Here is a 25,499-nt window from a genome sequence, read left to right as displayed (position 1 = left end):
GAAGAAACAACACATCAGACTTTTATGGTCTAGTCACAGGTGCCCATTCTATCACAAAGCTTAGCACCAACAGTTTCGTTTGCTTCTTACATCACCCTACAATAATGTAAATTCTGAAATGCAGATGCTAAATAATGATACAGCTGATATATTCCACCATAAATAAATTACTAATCTGTGCTGGCTGAGTGATCCCCAGAGAAGGCGCTTCCACCGCCGGAGAAGGAAAATGCCGAGGACCCAGACTGCGAAGCGGCGGCAGCACCACCAACCCCCAGGCCACGGCTCCTCTGAATCTGCCGAAGCCTGAAGATGTCTCGTGGCACAGCTGCCCTGCTCTGCACCGTTGACGCATCCTCTTCCTCCTGCACCCCTTGCCCTGTGTTCCATTCCGTTGCATATCATATAGATTACCTCATGTTCCATTTTATCACACCGACAGAAACAGCAACAGAGATATTGTATTACTTACTTTCCACGTCCTTCCTTCTCTCCCTTGGAGGTCTATGAACAGATCCATTCTGGTTTAGTCCCGCTTTTCCAACGCCTGAGAGCTCACTCACACCACCTGCTTTCCCAGCACTCTGTGCAACTGGCAATGTGCTCTGCAGCAGCACGCTGAGCACCACATCAATATCCGGCGATGGTCCTGCCAAGATGCTCATATTTTCAGCATCAACTCAAAACTGACCATTCGGTCGTTCGTGTCTTGCAAATAGAAGCCCTCAACGGCCCATATCAATTACGTGCCCGAAGTGAGAGGGGTGAATACCTTCAATAGCAGGCAAATTCTTAATAAAGGACACCACCGACGGCGATAGCACTTTGAGCATGTCTTCAACCTCCTTCGTGTACCCACTGCTAGTTGCTGCAAACTCTGGGCCTGTCCAAGAATCCACAGTGATTTTCCACTCTGCTTGCCAGCCAAGGGGGAAACTAAACAGCAATGTCCCATGACCAATTACACCACAAACTGAATTCCCCTTCCCCTTCCCCTTCCTAGACTGCAAATAAAATGGCTAAATATATCTAAAACACAAAAATGAATGGGGTCCTGCTTATCGGTCAAGAAATGAGCTCAAACGTGAAATTTTTGAAATACTGTAAAATTCTTCCATACGAATACCTTTCATCTGTCTTGGATCATAAATGATCATTTGAGAAGTCTCAGGACGAACAACTTTGGCACTCGCACTAAATCCTGCAGCACCTTTGTCTGAGCCAGAGATAGTAAACACACTCAGCAACTTTCCCATATATCATGTTTATTAAGACATCCACCATAAGTAAGCGGCTTACCTAGCATGCTACCGCTATTTAGCATAGCTGATTTGTCAACCTTCTTAACAATGTTTTTCGCTAGCCACTGCAATAGTAATTTTTTTTTCTCAAACATGCAGGACAGCTGTGCATCATAATGTTAAGAAGAAATACGGGGGGGTTTAGAAACCCCTTACAACACCATACACACCCCCAACACACTTCAAAAGGCACAATCCGTCTCTTTCTAGACAAAGACCTGACCCTTGACCACTAGCAGGAGAACTCACCCATTGGCTGGCTCTAGAGCAAGGAGATGGGAAACTCCTCGAGCTCTGGCCAGACTCCAGAGGTGTAGTTCATCCTTAACTACAGCTAAAACCCTATTAAGACTAGGTTGAATCCCATCAGACACACATCTGTTACGGTGGTTCCAAATAGACCATGTTAAGAAAGCGTGAGGCTTTTCAGTAACTCTGTACAAAAACTGCACCAAAAATATCACGCAGGAAAACATACTACCTTTCTTAACCAAATTAACAGAAAATTTAAGGGTCACATCCATGTTGTATCATATTATTGGTATATGAAATATACACTAATATTTTTTTATTTATGGAAGCACATGAAATCTATCACCTGGATTTACTAGTCTGTACCATCTGATTGTTGCAAGCAGCTTGCAGAATCACTGCTGAGGCCACACATACAGGCAAACTTTTATATTCAAGTTTTTATCAAGAACTTAATCCAAACAGACAGATTTCACTCAGTGCTCACATCTTTTAAAGATTGCACATCTGACTTGGAAAGATCAGTAAAATATTTACTTAGATAGTTTAGCTTGTGGTGTAAATTTAACCCGGAGCTCAGACTTGAAAGCAGATAGCTTAATTAGGTCATTTAGCACGCTAACTTCACTGTCACACAGGAACTCAAACACAATCACATATGAATAGATCACACAAGCTTAATGTATAAAGTTGGATAGTGCAGACCTCTTGTCTCGCTAGATAATCCAATTCTTTTGATGAGCATGGCCAGAGATCCATATAACTGTATCGAGAAACTATGTCATGAAGAGTGTTTTCCGATGCAGATAGGACATCTTCTGATGTCCTAGAAGATTTCCTTCTTTGTTCAACCTGAGGAAAACACAAATTTTACGTATAATACATGTAAAATTTGTAGTTCTCCAGGGAAAATATGAAAATATTTATAAGAGTCACAAACATGAAGAAAAAAACTGTAAAAAAGAGATCAGGAGTCAGAAGGGAACACTGAGAGATGAGAAGGAAGTGGAAATGTTATTGAGAAAGCAGTATGAAACACACAAACACATACTTAGCAACAAAAGTGCAACTGATCCTGTAACAGTTTGGAAAAGTAAAGAGCAAAAGGCTAATTGAACCATACAATACAAATTAATGTTCTCTACTGTACCGCCGTTTCAAACAAAAAAAGTTCTCTACTGTACCTGTCCAACACTTTTTCGTAAACTACAAATGGTTACTATGGTCCTAATGCAATTCATTTGGGGGACACTTACAATGTGAATAAGGTACACCACTGATGGTACATCCAAATCACAGATACAGAGAACAAATCAATTTAAACCACGAGCGTGTACTCCAAAAAAAATAGCATCATTCATTGGCATGACAAGCTTAACATGCACTCTGCACGATTACAAAACTAATTTAGAGCCTTGTACCTTAAGCATGCTTGATAAATCCCCGTAGATCTGCTCAAATTGAGCAAATCGTCTCCATACCTACATGAGAATAGAGACATCCATTAGTTCAGATAACAAAGAGGTAGATGAATGCATTCGATAATTACAGACAGATGTTAACTACCTTGTACGGTACCATACCTATCTATTTGCATTTTGCACCTCTAACAAATATCCAAGAACATGGCTACATAGTTCCCAAATCAACTAAGGATTCCACAAAAAAGGTGGAAATAGTCAAATTATGATCTACTGTTGCTATTGCTACTGTCAAAGCAGACTTCAGTGCTGATTAAGATCACGGAAAATGCAAAGTAATGCTGAAAGAAGGAAGTAAAATAAAAGTCTTACCTCTGTGGATTCCTCAGGAGGAAGTAAGCTCAGTGCCCTCTCAAACAAAGCACGTACATTTCTGTCGTCATTTAAACGACACAGGAAGTCCGCGTATCTGAATAATAGCATCAGTTTCAATAATCCACCGAATTGACTATAATGTGACAGCAAGTGTGAACCCTTCTCAATAGCCAATATACAAATATAAGATGGCACGAATATTCATAAGTGGAACAAGCAGTTTAAAACACAATTCATCTCTTCTTACCATACCAATAGCGTATGAACCAAATGTATGCATTTCGATTAGGATCTATTCTACGGTTATGACTACAAGGATCATTATTTGTGAGGACGTAAATGTGCCAGACTGTTGTAAGGAATCGTTTAATTATTCCTACAATATATACTAAGAGATATAAAGGCAGTACAGTCCCCATAAATCCCTTTCTTCCTTTTCTTTTTTGTTCAGAATTGAACAAAGAAATTGGGAAAGATGTTTTCTTCCTCCACGTATCATGAAGTGCGAGCCATAGGGAAGGAGTGAGATGACTTTCACAAATTTATCATAGACTTCGTCTATCGCTTGAGAGAAGCAACAAGAATATTTTAGGCAGGAAAATTATCAATGAGCCAATTAAACTTACTCAAGGATGTATCCTGGCTCATGCATAAATCTCTTTAAACCTGCTTCAAAAACACTTTGTGCCACCTATAAGAGAATACTTAGAATATGTTACAAAATACAAAGACTTAACTTTAGAACCGAAGGAAGAAATGAAAGCAAGGTGCAATATGTATATAGACTATAGTACAAATGTTCAGTCTTCAGAACTGGGACTCAGTATAAAAATGTTAATTAAACTAGTATTAATTTTTTTGTGGCATGTCTGTAATCTTTTTGCTGTGTGTGGGTTCTGCTTGGGTGGGACGACTCTAGCCTCTCCCATTTGAATCTTTTTCTTAATGAAATGATACGCAGGTCTCCTGTGTCATCGAGGAAAAAAATATTGATTAATTTTCTTTGCAACACTTGCAACTTTATGAAAAACACTCGGGCCTATTTGCTTCAAGAAAAAAGTAAATAAAAACCGGATGTAATGCCAGTGGAAAATGTCAGTGCACCAGCATTGGTTTATTAAAACCAAACTTCACCGCTCTAGGCAGGTTTCAATTCACTGATGATCTTTGTCAAATTCATGAAGCTTAAAATGGATTGCATGGAACTGAATAGACCAAAAAATACTAGCATAGGATGCGATCTAATCTTCTTTGCATGACCCATAACACACACGACTGTCCAGATTAAAAAAACGTTGCACTTTATGTAACCACACAGAAAGGACATGAAAGCTTTGTAGCTGACATGTCAGATTACCTGATTCAAGGTTCCAAACATGAATACTAATAGTGAAAGATGCTACAATGTGAATCTATAGGTGGTATATGATCTGATTTTGTGATGATATTTGAAACTTGAGCTTAATGCTACATCATAGACCCTATGAAACTTAGACATTTTATTTATTTCTAATTGTCTTCACTACCAAAACATTGGGACCTGTGAAAAATAGAAGGAGAAAAAACGCATAGATGTCATCACTTTCACAACCTTTGCATCCTTGTCAACGCAGAATGCCATTGTAGCATAAGCAACATACAAATGATAAGTGCAGCTTGGTGACTTCCGAGCATCCAAAAAGTACTTACGAGCTGCTTCAATGCCTTCAGTTCTCCTTAGAAACCGAATAAACTACAGTAGGAAACCACAGTGAAATTTGTCACAAAGCGCTCAACAAAAAAATATAGGTACATCAAAAGTAATGGCAGCTCACCTGAATATTTGCAAGTGAGGTCACACTAGCATTTTCACCGAGAAGAGATTCGTATATTGTCTTAGCAGTCTGCACAGAAAGCGTATATGAGAAAATAGGATTGGCGGTGTAAGGGATATTATAGTTTGTCAGTGTTCAAGGGAAGCTCATGGACCTGTATTGCCCCTCTGGACTCTTCCATTTCAGCAAAGGCATACTTAAGTACTTCAGAATCTAAAAGAGAATTTCATGGGTCAAATTAAGCCAGGAATGCTGCTCTAGACATAACAATGTAACTCGAAATGAATAAAAAAATCACAGGTCTCCTCAACGCAAGCATGCAACATGATTAGAATTAAGAACTAAGGACTATTCTACATTCTTAGTTAGATATCTGTACCATACTCAACATGATAAAGACTAAAGAACTAATGATGCCACCAGTACTCCAGTAGTACAGTTGTGTCGACGAAATCTGGTCAGCAGTCTACCGAGGGGTATACCCACGGTAGTAGATAATCGGTGGAGGTGCGCGTAATAGGAACCGGATGGTGACACAAGGCGCAGGGACAGCGATTTAGACAGGTTCGGGCCGTCTGATTGATGTAATACCCTACGTCGTGTGTCTTTGTTGGATTGTATTTAATATGAGATGAATTCGAGGGGTCTCTACCCGCCTTATATAGTCTGGGGGGTAGGGTTACAAATCGGTCTCAGCCTAGATCTATTCAGTTATATGATAAGTATTTACAAGGAATACGATATCTATCATATCCGAAAAGATCTTCATCACCAAGATGTCTTCTGATTACCTTGCAGTGCACGCCGACCAGAACTGGGCACCGTAGGCCTTGATCTTATGGGTTGTGCCTCCCCTGGCGGTGCGGCCCATGTCCATTGCCGTGGGTACCTAGGGTTATAACCCCCACAGCTAATCCCCGAGCGCCTTGTATCCGTTGAGCAACGTCGTCTTGAGCAAGTCCGAGCAGTTTAACTTGGAGTCAGACAGTTAATCTGGTAATCCGACCAGTTTAACTGGTAATCCAAACAACAAAATGTAGTGCCGACCAGTTTAACTGGTAATCCGACCAGTCGAAGCCAACCAGTTTAACTGGTACGCAGATCTCGGACTTAGCCAAGTAAGGCTTGCCAGAAGGATGTAACGAGCTCAAGTTTAAAATTTAAAAAAATCTCTACCTTTGGTGAAGTGTACACACTTAGGCTTCGTTGGCGAAGTCAGATGATCATCATCCTTGACTTAGTCAAAGAGAATGTTAGTATCGATACATGCACCGCTAGGTGCAATGTATACATTGTAGTCCCCGAATCTGACAGTAGGTGAAGAAGACACCTGGTGTCAGGATCAAAGAATATCAACGATCACTTAGTTAGAATAACCAACTCCTAGCTTAGCCGAGCACACAACTAGTCCCCGGCTTAGCTGAAAACCAGTAAGGAGAAAAAACAGTACACTCACCGCAGGGTGAAGTGTACACACTTAGTCCCCGAGCCTACTGTAAGATAGAGAAACATCTTATAGCAGGATCAAAAACATTATTAATATTGAGATCAAATAATATATTCTCAGCTTAGCTGTGAAAATTACACTCAGCGCTAGGTGAAGTGTACACACTTAGTTCCCGAGCCTGCTGTAAGATAGAGTTGCATCTTGTAGCAGGATCAAAGAATTAAGTGTAGAGGACGAAGTCCCCGTGCTTAGCACCGGGCGTGTGGAGTAAAACTCGATAATATCGAGCAGTAAAACATGGAGAAAACGGAAAGTGCTTAGCACAGGATTGCTGCGATAGATATACTTATCAAAGCCCCTGACGTGCCGCTCAAGATCAGCACCCTGATCTAGACAACATGAAAAACCTTGATATCACACATAACATGCAACGTTGGCAAAACGTAGTAAGCCAACAAGCGAATTGGCAGACGAAGACCCTAGCTTAGCTGGCGAGCCCCCAGCGTAACTGACTATGAAGCGACAAACAATCCGACCAGTTGGTTGGTGAAGAATCAAGTACCGAGCAGCCCAAACAACTGATCGGCGGCGAAGTGAGCACTGAGTAGAAGTGAATGCCGAACGGTCCAACCAACTGGTCGGCGACGAAGTCATGAACCTAGTGGTCCGACCAGTTGATCGGCAGAGAAATCCGAAGGCCAGATGGTGCGACCACCCAGACGATGATCCTGCAATATAAATATGTAGGACGGGTAGTACGTGATTTAAAAATAAAATATATGAAGTCGATGATGAAGAAAACAGAGCGGAGTTTATCAGGAGCAATGTATCGATGAATTTTATATCCTGCAGAGCAGTTTATGTTTATTTGGAGTTTATTCATATTTGTATAAAGAACAAAATCCCGTGGTTAGCACTGGACATAGAAGTAAAATTTGGAGAGTACTGAGCACTTAAAAATGGAGAGAATACTTAGAAATTAACCATGGCGGATTTTGGAGAGTGCTTAGCACTATACCATGGCGAAATTGGAGGACATGGAGAGATTTGGAGAACATGGAGAGTGCTTAGCACTATGCCGTGGAGAAATTTAGAGACCGTGGCGAAATATAGAGATTGTGGCGAAAATTAGAGACCGTGGAGAAATTTGGAGACCGTGGCGAAATTTAGAGACTGTGGCGAAATATGGAGACCGTGGAGAAATTTGAAGACCGTGACGAAATATGGAGATCGTGGCAGAAATTGGAGACCGTGGCGAAATATGAAGATCGTGGCGAAATATGGAGACCGTGGAGAAATTTGGAGACCATGGAAAAATATGAAGATCATGGCGAAATATGGAGACCGTGGAGAAAATTGGAGACCGTGGAGAAATTTGGAGACCGTGGCGAAATTTGGAGATCGTGGCGAAAATTGCAGACCGTGGAGAAATTAGGAGACCGTGGCGAAATATGGAGACTGGCGAAATTTGGAAACCGTGGAGAAATTTGGAGACCATGGCGAAATATGGAGATGTAAACCGACGAAGCAGGCTTAAACGTTCAGTATACCTTGGGGCCCATTATACCGGCCCAGATAACAATTGACGGAGAAGTTGGAGGGGCGCGAAGGAGGTGGCGCAAATATTGCAGAGGGGGGCGAACAACGCGGCGGGGTCAGCGCGGTTTCCCAAAAACCCTGAAGATAAAGGGTCGGGGTCGAACTGTTTCAATCCACCCGCGGCGGCGCACTCTCCTCATTCCGTATTAGCACACCTTCCTCGCAACCGCAGAGTACTCGGTGCTTCGCCTTCTCGCACACTGCTATAGCCGCAACCGCAGCATCTCCGCAATCGAAATCACAGCCAAATCGAATCAAATCCGATCCATGGCGAAGGGCGGGAAGAAACGCGGCCGCTCGAGCCCGAAGAAGCCAAGGAGGGAGGTGGCGGAGAGTACCGGCGAGGTCCACCGTGACCAGGAGTGGGTCAAATCTACGACCACCCAGAAGATCCTGGAAGGAATGGTGTTCGAAGGCGTCCTGCACGATCAAGCAACCACCAGATGGCGCCCGCTGCAGGTGAACCGTTCCCGACCCCCGATACCAGCGAGCTCGTCGTATTCGCGGCTTATTTTGTTCACGGATTTGGGATCCCTGCGCATCCTTTCCTACGAAAACTTCTTGGTTACTACGGCATTAGCCTGTGCCATCTCCATCCCAACAGTATCTTTCATATCTCCCTCTTCATTAACCTGTGCGAAGCGTTCATCGAAATCGCTCCGCACTTCAATCTTTTTCGCTATTTCTACTATCTCAAACCCTTTTCTGGATCTGGGTCCCCCAAAGTGGTCGGCGGTGTTTATCTGCAGCTGAGGGATGGAATGGTTAGAGAATACATACAAGTGCCTCTTAACACGTCGTTGAAATGATGAAATGCTAAGTGGTTTTATATTAGAAATGTTGAAACAAGCCTGTCTGCCGAAATAGACCACTTAGCACTGCCAAGCGCAAACTGGTCGGCAAGACCGAATGGTGAGATGACCCAGGTCGCTGAGCTTCTGCAGATTCTGGGTCAGATGCGAAACAATCTTAACGAAGTTGGTGTAGCCATCAACTTCGTTTGCCGCCGGATTCAGCCGAGCAAGGAGAGAGTTCACCCTGCGTATGAATACACAGATGATGAAGATACCGCGCGGGAAGCCCCTGAGAGGATAAGTTCGGACGTCGCCTATGCTCGGCCCCTGGAGCTTTTTCAACTAACACCCAACTAAACAATTTGGGGCAGCAGAGGGCATACAACATCACGAATCCACCACCACGGGTAAGAGTGTACTATTTGAAGTTCTTATAATGTCAAATCTTGACGATGTTAAAATGTCTTCTTGAAAACTTGTGGGCAGGATCGTGCTGTGTATGTCTCCGACGTGCCGGATGGCACCTGGCCGAAGGGCGTAGATGCCCGTCCGACCCAGGCTCCTGCCGTTCCGCCAACGGAACGTAGTTCGTCGTCCTCATCCGAGGACATGGCGGAGAAACCTCCCAGGCGTCGGCAGCCGCCGCATGGGAAAGAGCCGGCCTTAGAAGAGCCGGCGAAGAAGAAACCGAACAATCCACCAGCACCCAAGGGTGAAATCTCGATGAGAGAGCCTCCGGCCAGCAGACAAGTCGTCGTGGACTGGTCGGACGATGATGAAGACGCAGGCGAGACGCTGCAGCGGCGAGCTGCGCGGATGGCCGCTCTGGCACCGACCGCCAAAGCCTCCGACCGGCTAGCCCAAAGCGCCGCCGGCCAGAGATCCGCTCGGGGCGAAGTCCCCGAGCCTAGACGAGAGGCTTCGGCCGAGAGGGCCACCACGGCGAGGACAGAAGCACCGGAGGCGAAACGGCCGCCTCCGGTGTTCTCAAGATTTGTATCGGCAACTGGAGGGCAGGGGAGCTCCAAAAAGCCCCGGCCATTCAGAGCTGCACGCAGGCGGTCCAACGAGTAAATGTTTCTGCTCTAGACTTAGTCCAAGCAAAACCAGTGTGGAAGTATCTTATGATAAGACATCATGTTGCAGGGAAACATCGGCCGAGGAGCTTCACTCAGTTGACGTCAGCGCTGCTCGGCGGGCGGCCGAGCCAAGTGCCGCGACAGTCGCTGCTCAGGGTGCTGAGGCGGGACAGCCAGAAGAAACACGAGAGGCACCTGCAGACCAGGTTGGTCCCCAAGACGAAGTCCCCAAGCATCCGGAGTGAATGAACGAAGATGTTGCTGCCGAGCCGAGCAGTCACCCAGAGCCAAGGGCCAGTCCCCAGCCTCGGACGCCACGGATGGAACTTATCCCCTCCGTCTGACCACGAGCCGGCCGAGCGCCGAGACAGGCGAGGGAGTCCCCCGAGGTGATTGAAGAAATTGAGCGTGAAGCGCCAAATACCTGGGATCCTCCTCCTCGGCTTTTGTGGACCTTCATATGCCGCGGAGATACGATGGAGGTGGTGGAGGACGAGGAGGCGAGCGAGCAGGTGAAGAAGCTCAGGGCTGGACTAGCGTCGGTGTGTGGCCAAATTGAAGTAAGTCAGTCTGCGCAACCAATTGAGATTGCAGATTATGCCTGTTAACTGCTGGTCACCGCAGGAGGTAATGATCTCCGAGAGCTGCAGACGCCAGCTAGAACAGGTGGCTCCGTCGGTTGCCGAAAACCAGAGGTTACGCAAGTCTGTGAAGACTCTGGAGAAGATGCTGGCTGGAGCACACGTCGACCAGGATAAGCTGCGAGCAGAAAAGACTCAACTTGAAGCAGAGAACTGGGAGCTGAAGAATCAGCTAGGCGATGGTGTAAGTCGAGAAAAAAGTAAGGCCTCAGGCCCTTCGGTGTATTGCTTTCATATCTTCAGTTTGCCCATGCTAACTGAAATCTTTTATTGGTGTAGAGCTTGTTAAAGCTCTGAGGCAGGCGGAGGCCGAAGCAGGTTTGGCGCGTGCTGCCAAGGTGGAGGCGGAAACCAAAACGCGCTTGGCGCGTGACGCCTAGGCGGAGGCGGAGACTCAAGCTCTGCTAGCGCGGGAAGCCACAGCGCTAGTGGAGAAACAAATGGATGAAGCTCGGATGGCGGAAAAACGACTTGCCGACGAACTGCAACGTGAGTTATTCTTCATGTTAATACTCATCTTGCTACGAGAAAGTTTTTAAGACGATTGCCCTCCTTGTCTGCAGTGATCCGAGCCAATAGTCAGGCGCAGTTCCGCGACTTCATGCTCCGGCTGGAGGCCAGTAAAGAGGACGATGAAGGCCATGACCGACGGGATAAAGCCCGTGCTGCACCTCATCGACCCACAGTTGCCGGAGCTCGACAGGCGACCGCAGTCAGATGTCATCGTGGAGAGGTGCAGGTCGGCACTGGAGAACTTCAAGCATTACGCTCGTGGCGTCGCTTGTTCTGCTGCGGGCCATGCACCGGCGGTTGTCTGGTCATTCTACCCCTCGGTGAAGCTCAAATGAATCGATGATGGCTTTGCCCGAAATCTAAGCGACGAGCAAATCACCGCGCTGGAGGAGGTGTCTGATTCGGCAAGCTGGCAGACGACTTGGATCTGTTCGGCGATGCTGATCCTCAACCATGATGACATGTAACAAATTTATCTGCGTTATGCCGAACGGCTATGTATGAAACATTATGTTTAAGATGTGCGAAATGTTAATATTTAATATTAACAATGCATTGTGTCGGGTATCGATATTAAGGAAACCCAAAGCAAGAGAGTTAGCGCCCACACTGACTCCCCCGGACAGAGCAAGACGTATTAACATGTCTCGCCTGACCCCAAGGACGCAGTTTCTGTCTCGCCCGACCCTGAGGCTGCGAGGGTCTCGCCCAAGGCCGCGGGCTCCGTCTCGCCCGACCCTTGGGTGCGTGCTCCATCTCGTCCGACCCCCAAGGGTCGCGGGCTCCGTCTCGCCCGACCCCGAGGCCGCGGGGGTCTCGTCCAAGGCCACGGGCTCTGTCTCGCCCGACCCCGAGGCCGCGGGCTCTGTCTCGCCCAACCCCCAGGACGCACTTTCCGTCTCGCCCGACCCCGAGGCCGCGGGCTCCGTCTCGTCCGCCCCCCAAAGGTCGCAGGCTCCATCTCGCCCGACCTCGAAGGGTCGCGGGCTCCGTCTCGCCTGACGGGGACCCATATCGCCGCCAACCACTCCAGGTCCAGGCGTATGGGCCTGGGTCAAAACTCTGACACCAGGGAAGAGACGGGCACGACTCGATGTAACCCGAGGCCATGACGGGCCATACCTGAGGATTCACATCAAGAACAGCGTCTGGCGTACCGCTGCCTAACACTCGTACGAACGCTGACAGGCGCATCAGTTCACCACGACGTCCGCCGGGATGAGATGGAACGTCATGACCGTCAGACGACGCCTGCGCATGGCGTCAGTGACAAATAGGGCCGCGACGTGGAGCCATCCCTGTTGACGTCTACAGGGTCATCAGGACCCGCATGAAGAGGAAGGACCCGGCGATCCTGGAAGCCTTCTTCTCTCTCTGGTTCTTCTCCTTTTCCTCCGTTGTAACCCGTGCTCTCCCTTCGCCTATAAAAGGGAAAGCTTGGCACCCCATGAAAAGGGGGATTCAGATCGGCACAAGACCGAACCACGAGATAAAAACACAAGAGCACGACACCAGCACACGGCTGAGCAGCGATTGAGCTCTCAGCACCCGTTCATTCCTTTCACCAGAGACTTGGGATCATTTCTCTCTCTCGCCTGTTTGTAACCCCTACTGCAAACCAAGTGTCAGTAACACGAGCAGCAACAAACTGGACGTAGAGACGTTCCGCCCGAACCAGTATAAACCCTTGTGTCCTCCGAGCACACCATCCGAACCAGACGCACAAATACAAATTTACTCGTCGGTGGTCCGAAAACACCGACACATTGTTAGTCCTTTATCTTGTTATCTGCCCAGCTATTCCACACCCCATGGCGTTAAGAGCTTAGCTCCTGTGCGCGCTTAGGAATATAGCTATCGCCGAGGAGCCACTACCGACTGCCAATGACGCAGAGCACTATTGCCCTTGCACGTTTAGGTGCTAGACCGAGAACAGGACTTCTTCTGGATAACGCTAAGGAGAACGTGGCTGGTCGGCGAATCGAAGGGTGATAGTATATGTCATCTTAAAAATGTTTAGTATGGAGAAATAAGTAACTTGAGAAAAATTATGGAAAACAAATGGAGAAAACGTCACAGATATAATTACTATTGAAATACGTAAAAAAAGGTACATATCTTTAGTAGAATGTCTCAAGAATAGAAACGCCTAAGGTGTTCAATGCGCCATGATTTAGGGGTGTCGACGCCATCTTGATCGCAGAGCCTATATGACACTGGTCGGGTCATAGCTTTTATATGTATGGACCTTAGAATCGGCGATGCAAGCCTCCATTCTGGCCGAGAAGTCCATCGCTTCGGCAATGGCGAGTCCTCTTTCGCATTCGTAGGCGGTGGAGACGTTGGCGCGCAGGGTGAGGACGCCCTGCTCCGTTGGAATCTTCAACACCAGATATACATAATGGGGCACGGCCATGAACTTAGCAACAGCTGGTCGGCCAAGGATGACGTGGTGGTGTCGAAATCTGCCACAAAGAAATTCACGTACTCAGTACGGAAGTGGTTGGCGCTGCCAAACTGGACTGGCAAGGTGATCTGCCCCAAAGGTTGGGACGCTTTGCCAGGTACAATACCCAAAAATGGAGAATCAACATGGACGAGATCGTCCTTTGTGAGGCCTAACTCAGTTAGGGCTCCAGCGAAGAGGATATTGAGGGCACTCCCACCGTCAATGAGGACCTTCTTGAACCGCACGTTGCGGATGGTTGGATCCAGCACGAGTGGAAAACGCCCAGGGTATGGGATATCTGCCCACTGGTCGGCCCTACTGAATGTGATAGGATGCTCCGACCAGTCCAAATATTTGGGATCGCCCCAACTTGTTTGGGACTTAAAGGCTTTGTTGTTGTTGTTGTTGACCATGTCGTACTTGGTGATCGACATGACCTGCCGAGCGGTGAGCTTCTGCTGGCGTTTGCTCTTGGAGGCGGCGCATCCTCTGAAGATTGTGGCGACCGTCTTGTTGGCATCTTGGAAAGCAAGTCGTGCATCCTTAGGACGCTCCTCCTCCTTGCCGTCATCGGACTCGTCGTCCTTGCGCGTCTGCCGTTTCTGCTGTTCATCGCGGAAAGCTTTGGCCATGCCATAGCATTGCCGCATGGTGTGCTTGCTGTTCTTGTGAATTGGGCACAGACCGTCAAGGAGCTTTTCGTAGGCAGCATTAAAATTGCGCTTAACGCGTGGCTGCTCTACGTTGTTGATGAAGTTTTCCGGTCGGCGGCGACGTGGTTGTGCAGTCCTCGATCCCTCTGGCCGATCATTATGCTGGCGTTCGCGATCGTCGTAACACCTGTTGCGATCTTCATAACGTCGTTCTTCGCGGCGATCATCATCACGATGTGGGTGGCGATGCGAGCGGTAAGCATGAGCAACGTCGTCCTTGAACTGCCGATCAACTTCCTCGGATCTGCGTATGAGTTTGCAACCTTGAGGAGTTCGCCGATGGTCTGGGGCCTCTTGCGGTAAAGTTTGGAGCGCAGCTCCTGATGGTGATGGAGTCCTCTGGTGAAAGCAGAGATGGCCTTGCTGTCCCCAATGTTGGGGATGGTGTTCCTTGTTTCGGAGAAGCGCCTAATGTAGCTTCGCAGAGGTTCCCCAGAGGTCTGATGGAGTTTCTCCATATCATATTTCGTGCCAGGCTGCTGGCACGTTGCCATGTAATTCTCGACGAAGACTTTCTTGAGATCATCCCAAGATTCGATGGAATCCTCCCTTAGGCCTATAAGCCAATTGTTGGCTGTCTGGGAGAGCATGACAGGCAAATAATTTGCCATTACGTCGTTGTTTCCCCCGGCGGCACGTACAGCGATCTCGTAGAGCTGCATCCACTGCTCGGGATTAGCCTTGCCGTCGTAGAGATCGACCCGAAGATCTTGAAGCCTGCGGGCCACTGTACAGCTCGCAGCTTTGCTGTGAAGGGGCGAGGTCCCGTCGGCTCGATAGCGGGGAGTGGTCGGAGGCCGATGGGGTCGCCGTGTTGGTCGTCGTACTCCTGTCGGCGTTGGAGTTCTGCCCGATGTCGCTGGGCACGACTGTTCTCGATGCGATAGCGGGCATCGAGATTGGCGTTGATGCGGTCGCGGGCGTCACCGCGCACAGGTTGATTAACCTCCTGGTTGGCGTTACAAGCTGGTCGCTGATTTCGTGGTCCTTGTGATCCGGGATTAATGGCGACATTGCCCCTGGCCCCCCCTTGGACGATCTGGCCGCTATGGTAACGACTCCCCCCATCACGGCGAAAACTACGGGGGTTACGACTACGTGCGGTTGCTGTCGAATAAGACGGAGCTGGGTTCCGGATGTCGTTGACTTGGACCTGAGCTGCTTTAAGCAGTGCTTGAATCTTGAGTACCTCCGGCATTGGCGGGAGTCGAGCCAACTCGTGGGTGGCCACAGCCAGATTGGCGCTCGGCGTCTGCTCCACTTGCTGGTTGTCCACCATGAGGAACTCCTGTTGGAGATCACGAGCGAGATGCGACGGGTCACCTCCGGTAGCTTGGACGGCGTCTTCTTCATTGCGACGCCGCTGGCGATCGGCGTTCCTGGTTTCACGTTCACGGCGCTGGACACTGGTCTCTCCATCGATAGCGACGCTATCGTGGCTAACCAGGAAGAGCTCTCTCCCAAAGCCTGGAGGGAAAGGTGGGTAGGCGCTGGTAGAGACCTCGGAGTATGGCTCGGGGCTTTTCCTCCAGGATTGTATGGAGCGTGTCATCCGAAAGATCTGTTCGGATTTACACCATGTTTATCATTGGCGCAGGTTGGTCGGCCTCAAGGAAGTCGATCTGATAGAGGTTGTTGACGTGGCTCCACTCAACATGGTCGGCGAAAAGATGGTGCACGGCGTCCTGACAGATCGGATCTGCACCCACTAGCCCAAAAGTATAGGGCCTCGGCATGCTCTCTGTTGGAGCGGGGAGTGGTCGGCGTTGAACGGTACGCCCTTCCGGAGTTGCTGTGATCATCAAATCTTCATCTTGCCATTTCGGACGGCGTGCACGAGCGGGGCGCTCGGCGTTAGTGGCATGGTGACCTTGGAGTGCAAGAGGTTCGTCGCTCGCTCTAGATCGATCTAAAGACCGAATCCACGAGGAGCTTACATTCCGCTAAGCGGTCCGTGACCCGATCGATAGCTTCGATCAGATCGTTATTGTTGATGGATCTCCTAACCCAACGGCGAGACGTCGGGATCAGAGATGTCGTAGTAGATGTTGGCACGATCGGCGCAGGGTGATCCTGCACCGCCTCCATGATTTCCCCGCAGCCGTCAGGGCCGATGACCCAAGTCATGGATCCGACCGTGAAGATCTGGCCCGGCTCGGGAAAGGCCATGGAGCTCGGGAAAGTAACCATTCGGTTGGCCATAGAATCAACAAGCATACCCCCTACCTGGCGCGCCACTGTCGACGAAATCTGGTCGACAGTCTACCGAGAGGTATACCCACGGTAGTAGATGATCAGTGGAGGTGCGCGTAATAGGAACCGGATGGTGACACAAGGCGCAGGGACAGCGATTTAGATAGGTTCGGGCCGTCTGATCGACGTAATACCCTACGTCTTGTGTCTTTGTTGGATTGTATTGAATATGAGATGAATTCGAGGGGGTCCCTACCCACCTTATATAGTCTGGGGGTAGGGTTACAAATCGGTCTAGGCCTAGATCTATTCGGTTATATGGTAAGTATTTACAAGGAATACGATATCTATCATATCCGAAAAGATCTTCTTTCATCGCCAATATGTCTTCTGATTGTCTTGCGGTGCACGCCGACTAGAACTGGGCACCGTAGGCCTTGATCTTATGGGCTGAGCCTCCCCTGGCGGTGCGGCCCATGTCCATTGCCGTGGGTACCTGGGGTTATACCCCCCACAAGTTGAGAGTGAACAAGACAACTACTTCAACAGGTTATTACTTAGTAGTTGTCAAGAAATGCATAGCAATCTGAGCAAATTCTTACTCAAGTCTTAACAACTTTAACCATGAAATGGATTAATAAACCTCTCATGCAAAAATACATTTGCTACAAAAATAACAAAGCCTTTTGTTCCAAGCCAAGTTGTCGTAGCTAGAGATGAAAAAAGAGAGTAAACCAGTAGCAACGTTTAATATAAGATCATGGTCCAGTACACATGGATTCCCAATTTCCTATCAAAATAATAGAAATAGAAATATATTATATTTCAATATACTGGCACTCATGCAAAGAACTCATATGCCAGTGTTCTTTGTTGAATGCATAAAGGCTAGACAAAGGTGAACTATTCAGACTGCAGGATTCATATGGGGATTTGTAGGGGATCGGGAACCCAAAATCCTGTGAGAGCAAAGACTCTTTGACTCAAAATTCGGAGTAAACAGGTCAAATAGTCACATCGACTGCACCGGCTTTTGAGTTCATCCATATGGTCAATTAGTCGAATGTAAAACAATGTTCATGTATCATCTTGATCAAGGATTCAAGAATGTAACTTGACCTGTGACCAAGTTCTTACATGTAGACCTCTCAAGTCGCAACCACATTTGATCTGGAGGACCCACAATCACTGGCTCACTGCTCTTTAGGGTAGAGAATGAAATGGTAGCTGCCTTGGAACATGTATCCTCAGGGCATGACCCTCACATCTTTGGTACATAGACTAGTGGAGTTAAATAACCTCCTAGAAAATATGCAGCACTTAAATAACCTTCCCAAAGATATCATATCCCAGTGGCAGCCCCCCCCCCCCCCCCCCCTACATACACACATCTACCTCTGGACATGTATCTCAGGGATTCCAATTTGTCTACGAAATTTACTTAAAGCAGTCATTTAATTATACCAGGTAAAGGTGCAAAACAACCCTCTTGAGAGCAGAGAAACCTTATTAAAAGTATGTTTTTGCTTTTTATTCCAACAACATATATCCACATCCTCAGAGCATGTTCTGAGTTTTTTTGGTAGACCAATCAGAATACTATATACACTTCCAAACTAGTACATTGACTAGTGGAACAAATATCCATAAATGAATTGATCAAAAGAATTCTAAAAGATTACCAGGGATTGCTTTTAGAGCTCGCTGAAATATTTTTGATGCAGAATCCATAGAACCATTCTTCGCATGCCACATAGCATAATCGTACCATATATCAGGATGATGATATAGATACATCAGGCACTGGAAAACAAGAAATGTGAAAATTACAGCAAATGCATATGGTCCATTGATCATTTACAAACTCTATATGTTTCACTGTGCAATGGAAAAAAAAAAAACTGGTCAATTCAGGACTCGGGGTTAAAACATTTAGGGGCAAAGGGGGTTCTTGCCCCTACTTTGATGTGCAATTGTGATTTTGCCCTCGTTTTTCTAACTTTGTGATTTTGCCCTTAACTGTTCACAAGTCAACGCGATTTTGCCCCTGGTCAACAGAAAAACCAGGGGCAAAATCACGTTGACTTGTGAACAGTTAAGGGCAAAATCACAAAGTCAGAAAAACGAGGGCAAAATCACAATTGCACATCTGTGTAAGGGGCAAGAACACCATTTTCCCAAACATTTAAGGTAAGAGAAATGTACAAGGTAAAATAGCCCAGATAGCAATTTCAGTGTTTTTCATTGTCTTGGATAAACAACAATAAAAGCACGAACAGCATAGCAAATCTGAATTCCATAAAGTAATAGCACATACAAGATGTTTTTTCCCCTTTTTGACCATAAATCGTCTAGGAGTTCCTCTCAGACTCACAGTGTAAGCTGTTTCGTTAAATAAAACAAAGGAGTACTGAGCGTTTGTACAAGAAAAGAAAGAGACGAGTTGGGATGAAAATACAAACTCTCACCTATAATATTTAGTCATAACAGTATATGAGCAGAATATGAACACATGGTATTTACACATCTCAAAATAAGATCACTATGTATAAGACTGTCTGACTAGAGATAAATAAAAGAATGATAAGGAACGTCATCTCATTCAGGCGCCTCTAGCATCTAAGTATACAGATAGAAATGGGCTTACTTGCTCGTAAGTAAAGGTGACACGCCTATTAGCTGTTGTAGCATCAATCCTTTGAGGGTTCCCCCTATAGAGAAACAGAACTCTTGCAGTTATCAGAAATGTAAGGACTAATCTTATATGGAGGTGACGACAAGTGAAAACTGGGCAAGTTTAAATTAACGGTTTAATACATAATTTGCCCTCACATAATGACCATAAACAGAAAAAAGGTATATACAGATCGCAAAGCATAAAGACAAGTTACCACTTACAGTAAAACATAAAAAACAGAAATTCTACGCCTAAGTTCAGAAGGGATCATCAATTGTACTTGAAGTCATACTATTTAAATTCCACATAAAACAGCTCCCAAAAGATCCACATAAAAAAATAAACTAGGGAATTATTTGTGTCAAGCGAAGGTAAAAGAATATGAAGAATTTTTTTTCTCGAACACACAGGAGAGTTGCGTATCATTATATTAAGAAGAAAAGGAGTCTAAGAAGACTCAAAACACAAAACAAAGAATATGAAGAATTAAGCTGTTATGGCCCTTTATAAAATGAAATTAAGTGCAGAAAAAAAAATCATGTGTGCTTTTTCACTCATGGCAACATAGCATGTGTAGCACAGATGTTTACTTACTTTTCAAATACCAAGAGTCTTTTCCATGCCATACACTGTTGCTCTTCCTGTGAAATAAATTAACAAGTTACCAGCCAGTCAAATACTAGTCACTTTGACGTTTGACCTAACACACTGAAAAGAAAATGAACATATTTTTCCAATATTGAAAAAAAGTCAGGAAAAGTTAATAATCCAAAGCAAGATCAGTAAATGAATAAGAAATTGCACTTTATAAGGAAGCGCATTTGTATCCCTATTAAGTTCAATATGACAGCAATGGCCTAAACCTAATGCAGGCAAAACACAAATGCCTAAACTTAATGAGAGGTATTAGCCAAAACTCAAGGCAAGAAAAAACACAAAAAGCAATCCATTAGATGCATATCAAACTGGCCCAAAAAAAAAAACCTCTGCTTCCAGATTAAACAGATGGATTCTGAATGGACTTCAACTAGGTAGCTATACAGGTTGCAACTTCTAAGCAGTTACCAAATTCTGGAATGCATACAATTTAAGTTATCTTTTTAGGGGCGAAAACCTTCGAGATGAAACAATAGAAACAGCAGCACAATACAATGAAGTAGATTGGGGTAGGCTAGACCGCTAGAGATTAAACACAACAAGAGCCACCAACATGGGAGCATATAAAAGTAAAAAATATATATTAGGAATATGGTAAAACATATTTCAAACTGAGACATGGCAATAAATCATCCATACAACAAAAACAAAGCCCTTAGTCCCAAGTAGGGTAGGCTACAAATAATTATCCATAAAAAAGCCATTCTTGAAGACAATATTTATGGATTTGCACCATACCTAGTCAAGTCGTATGAATCAACATTAGGACCTAAGAAATGGCTTACCTTGTAAGAGACTGTAGGGGGGCAACATTAGGACCTAAGAAATGGTTTACCTTGTAAGAGCCTGTAGGGGGAGTGGCCAGCACATTCCAATCGATATCATCAATGAACTTTTTTCGCTCTCTATATACAGCTTTAGCACTGTTAAACTTTGGTTGATATTCAGATAACAAACCTTTCGCCTAGAACGTGCATAGTTAATCATCAGCTTGAGTATGATTGTACGAACTATGAAACAAAGGCAGGTCAAATTTAACAACAACAACAACATAGCCTTTCAGTCCCAAGCAAATTAGGGTAGGCTAGAGTTGAAACCCACCAAGAGCACCAAGTCACGATTCAGGCACTTCAATAGCTGCTTTCCAAGCACTCCTATTCAAACATAGATCTCTAGGTATATCCCAAGCTTTCAAATCTCTTTTTATTGCCTCCCCCCATATCAATTTCGGTCTTCCTCTACCTCTCCTCATATTATTAGCTTGGCTTAGGACTCCACAATGCACTGGTGCCTCTGGAGGTCTTCTTTGGACATGGCCAAACCACCTCAACCGATGTTGAACAAGTTTTTCTTCAATTGGTGCTACCTCTAGGCGATCACGTATATCATCGTTCCGAACTCAGTCCATTCTTGTGTGACCACAAATCCATCGCAACATATGTATTTCTGCAACATTCAGTTGTTGAACATGTCGAATCTTTGTAGGCCAACATTCTGCTCCATACAACATAGCCGGTCTAATCATCGTTCTATAAAACTTGCCTTTTAGCTTTTGTGGTACCCTCTTATCACTGAGAATGCCAGAAGCTTGTCGCCACTTGATCCACCCTGCTTTAATTCTATGGCTAACGTCCGCATCAATATCTCCATCCCTCTGTAGCATTGATCCCAGATACCGAAAGGTATCCTTATTACGCACTACTTGACCATCCAAACTCACATCTCCCTCCTCCTGTGCAGTTCCGTCAAAGTCGCATCTCATGTATTCGATTTAGTTCTACTCAATCTAAAACTTTTAGATTCAAGGGTCTGCCGCCATAACTCTAGTTTCCTATTTACTCCCGCCTGGCTTTCGTCCACTAACACTACATCATCAGCGAACAACATACACCAAGGGATATCCCCTTGTATGTAAAACAACCAGAAAGCATATAAGAACCATTTTTTCCAACACAACTTATAGACTTATTCGCATGCTTCTTTGCAGAAAAAATAAAAATCCAAAGAGAAATTCCAATTACCAAGGTGCGGCTAACAGAATTCTCGAAGTTCTCATAATCCTTCCAAAGCTGCTCTACATGATTAGTTGGGATTAAAATTGCCTTCTGGTACACTTTACGAACAGTAGTCATGCGATGCGACTCTTCATGGGGCGTCACAGCCTAAAGAGTTTGCAAGTCAGCAATGACCCAGAATGCAACCACACATGTAAGGCCATAATGTTAAAATGGGGAACAGAACAGGAAATAAGGAGCACAACAGACCGGCATGGACTTGAGGAGATTAATATACTCCATCCAAACAGGGCCAGAAGCAGCATCATTCCCTCGAGATTTAAAGCTTATTATTAGTACACTCTACACCGAAAGTGGCTTCATCATCAGACAATGCTTGGAATGAGAATCCTCTGCTTACCAACATAGTTGAGCATGAAATCAAAAGCCTTTTTTGTCTCATCAAGACCCTCAGAGCCTCTTTTATCGTTTATTCTCCTGATAAAGTTTATGTAACAGCGCCTGCAAGTTACAAGCACCCAACCCGAATCAATGATTCAATGTGCATGTAGAAGAGCGGAAATTCGTGCACGCCAACTCAGCTAAAGCGTGTGCGTGCGTGTGCAAGGTCGATATGGTGCGAGTGAGTTCAGGATGGACCATAGACTAATGTGAAGGCAGTTGAGCAGGCATCTGCTGAAAATCTGCTTGGTGGCTTCGTCGTTGTTAGTGGCCATGTAGGCTTCGACATACTGCTTCCAGTATTTGGCCTGGGCATGGAATTATGTGTCAGTACTTTGGCATAAACAATGAGGAACAGTGAAAGGGGTCAAGGGAAAGTATACTGACAGCCGTGGGGAAAGTGGCGAGCAGCTTCTCGTAGATTGGGGCGGCTTCATTGATGGGGAGCAGCTGAAATCAATAGAACTGGATTGGGTTGGGTATTTAGTTGACGTGAGTAGGGCAGAGTTGAGAGCAGAGGACTGACGAGGGCCTCGTTGGCGAGGATCTCGGCGGCCCGGACGTTGTAGATGTCGCCGCCATCGCCATGGCCGGCGTCTCCTCCGGAATTCTGCACCCAACCACCACGAAAGAGATTCAGTAGAACGATTAGAAGGCCAGGCCCTAACTGTAAGGAGGGAGGGAGGGAGGGAGGAATAAGCTGAGGTACTTGCCTCTTCGAGCATCTCGCTATTGGGCAACTGTCGAACCGGTGGGGATTGACTTGACTGCTCCCGCTTGAGTGAGGGAGAGGAATGGAGGGGAGGGAATAGCGAATAGGGCTGCTAATGCTGAAGCGCCGGTCTGGCGGATTGAAGGGGTAGCGAGCGGCCACAAACCAAATCTAACCTGCTCAGTCGCCTGCTTCCGTCCCTCACCTAGCAGTAGCAGTAGACGGAGACCACAGACCAGTTAACCGCGGTCGGAGAAAGAGAGAGGGAGGAGTCCGGAGGTTGAAGACGACATAGATAGATGAACGAGACGAGGGACAACGAAGAGGCCATATGGGCCGGCCCGATCACAGCTGTTGCTGGGGCGGTTCATGAGATAGGGCCTGCAGTGCTGGCTCGGAAAAAGGAGGAGTGACTATTTAACGAGGAAAAAATGCACGGCCTCCTCAATTTTTAACGAAAGGTCATTTTTCCTCCATAAACTCTAATATCGGGCAAAATATACCTCCCTCAATTTTTAAAATCATTCATCTTACTTCCCTGTCCCTATTATAAACAGTTTTGAAGTCGGTTTTGTCTTTTTTTTTTATTTATTCCGGCTGAATCTTTGAAAAATCATAATAAATCACAGAAAAATCATAAAATAGAAAATACAATTTTATTGGACTCCACATGAGTAGATCTACACAGTGAACATATAATATGGTATGCTTTAATACAAAATTTTTGCTGTGGCTTTAGATATATGCTTTTATGTAATTAATTAGAATAATTTATAGCTGCAATTTCTATGGTCCAATTGTGATGAAATTTTTATGGTGGGCTAATTATTATATGATTGAACTGTAGTAAAAAATTCATACTCATTCCATCATATATAACTTAGTTATAGATTATTTATATTTAACAAGCATAAACCTAAATAGCTACGCAAATTGTGACGGTTCTTTCTTCTCCTTTCTACGGTTAGCACCAGATGAATCCTAGCACCAATTTTGTCGGCTCCTCTCTATCTCTGGTGGGAAGGGTAGGTCCGGTGCAGTGGTGAGAGCTGTCTTACTGAGTCACCATGTCATGGGTCCGCCGTAGATTTTACAAGGAAAAGGCTTGTCTCGGTTTATCCCTTTATTAGATCCTACTCATGTGGGAGCCTCCTGCACTGGGTCTGCTCTCTTTATCTCTGGTGGCCTTTTCAGCATGCATTGAGAGGAGAACCACGATGTGACGTTTGATGTTAATTAATAGGGGAATTTTGCTGGAGGACAACGTAAAAACATGTAATTGTCCGGCACACACTGCAACGACGAGAATTTGTCCAGTACCATTACAAATTTGTGGTTGTTTGCTGTAACACACCGTGCCTATTATTTTATTCATTTCTCAGGTTTGAAGAGAGAGAAGGTAGGGGAAATGACTTCTTTACCCTTGTCTTCAACCTCGCCGTTCGTTTGGTCGTAACACACCACTGTGCAAAAGTGGCTGGCTCACCCACGCTGGTGCACTGGCTGGCTGCGCCGGCCTGGGTGGCCACCGCCCACCGCCCCCAGCCACGCTGGCCAGAGAAGTCGTGCCGGCTTGGGTGGCTGCGACACCCCCAGCTCCTTCCTCTCTGCTCGCCATGGCCGCCAGCAGGCCGAGCACCGTCGCCCTAGCTCCTTTCGTGCCTTGCGCCGTGCCTCCTCCGCCCAAGCTGACCGCGCCACCTCCTCCCTCGGCTCATGTTGTGCCTCCGCCGCCCCTTTCCCGGCCAAAACAGCCGCCGGAACGCCGCTGTCGTCGGGCCGCTCGACTCCACACCACCGGCGCTCGTGGCCCCACCACCTCCGACCACACCAGCGCAGGCCGCGGGCACAAGAGGGTGCGCCCGGTGATGGGGATGCTCCACCGCAACACCCCGTCCGCCGGCATGGCCTCCTCTCGCCAGAATCGCAACTCAGTGAACAGCAAGCCAAAGGTCCGCCGACATGGCCTCCTCTCGCCGGAATCGCAACTCAGTGAACAGCAAGCCAAAGATTGAAGACAAGAGCAAAGAAGTCATTTCGCTCATCTTCTCTCTCTTGGAACCTGAGAAATGAATAAAATAATAGACGCGGTGTGTTACGGCAAATAACCACAAATTTATAATGGTACTGAGCAAATTCTCGTCGTTGCGGTGTGTGCCGGCCAATTACATGTTTTGCGGTGTCCTCCAGCAAAATTTTCCTAATTAATATCCCCTACTATAGTTGCTTAGATATAAATAAGGTAGAATTAGGATAGTGTTTGGTTCAACCAGTGGTAATGATATCAGTAAATGAATTACTGTTATGTTCGCTTGGCTGATAAGACATGGCTGAAAATACTGTTAGCTGATTTGTTGTGAGAGAAAAATATTATTCGTTGGTTAAAAAAGTACAGCTTATAAGCCT

The 25,499-nt window shown here is 46.3% G+C and overlaps 1 protein-coding gene across 3 annotated transcripts; it reads right to left on the bottom strand.

The window, feature by feature from the left end:
* Positions 1-23,449, bottom strand: LOC136514432 (cleavage stimulation factor subunit 77). 3 transcript variants are annotated; one of them, XM_066508391.1, is made up of 23 exons: positions 23,095-23,449; positions 22,908-22,991; positions 22,769-22,831; positions 22,580-22,689; positions 22,341-22,441; positions 22,190-22,251; positions 21,947-22,087; positions 20,761-20,889; positions 19,863-19,909; positions 19,239-19,302; positions 18,274-18,394; positions 5,318-5,376; positions 5,164-5,232; positions 4,941-5,081; positions 3,976-4,040; positions 3,347-3,443; positions 2,975-3,034; positions 2,259-2,405; positions 1,300-1,366; positions 1,127-1,216; positions 773-883; positions 473-649; positions 1-379 (listed from the first exon to the last, which is right to left on the bottom strand). In XM_066508391.1, exons 1-23 carry the CDS (start codon positions 23,104-23,106, stop codon positions 171-173), a joined length of 2,226 nt encoding a protein of 741 aa, XP_066364488.1. In that variant the 5' UTR covers positions 23,107-23,449; the 3' UTR covers positions 1-170. The 3 variants fall into 3 exon arrangements, with proteins under 3 accessions (XP_066364488.1, XP_066364489.1, XP_066364490.1); XM_066508392.1 differs by lacking the exon at positions 20,761-20,889; XM_066508393.1 differs by lacking the exon at positions 23,095-23,449 and having other exon boundaries at positions 22,769-22,846; positions 22,908-22,966.
* Between the last annotated feature and the right edge of the window lie 2,050 nt (positions 23,450-25,499).

This window comes from Miscanthus floridulus, chromosome 16 (assembly GCF_019320115.1).
Source record: "Miscanthus floridulus cultivar M001 chromosome 16, ASM1932011v1, whole genome shotgun sequence".
In the NCBI taxonomy this organism is placed as follows: domain Eukaryota; kingdom Viridiplantae; phylum Streptophyta; class Magnoliopsida; order Poales; family Poaceae; genus Miscanthus; species Miscanthus floridulus.
This window is presented reverse-complemented; position numbering and strand designations above follow the sequence as displayed.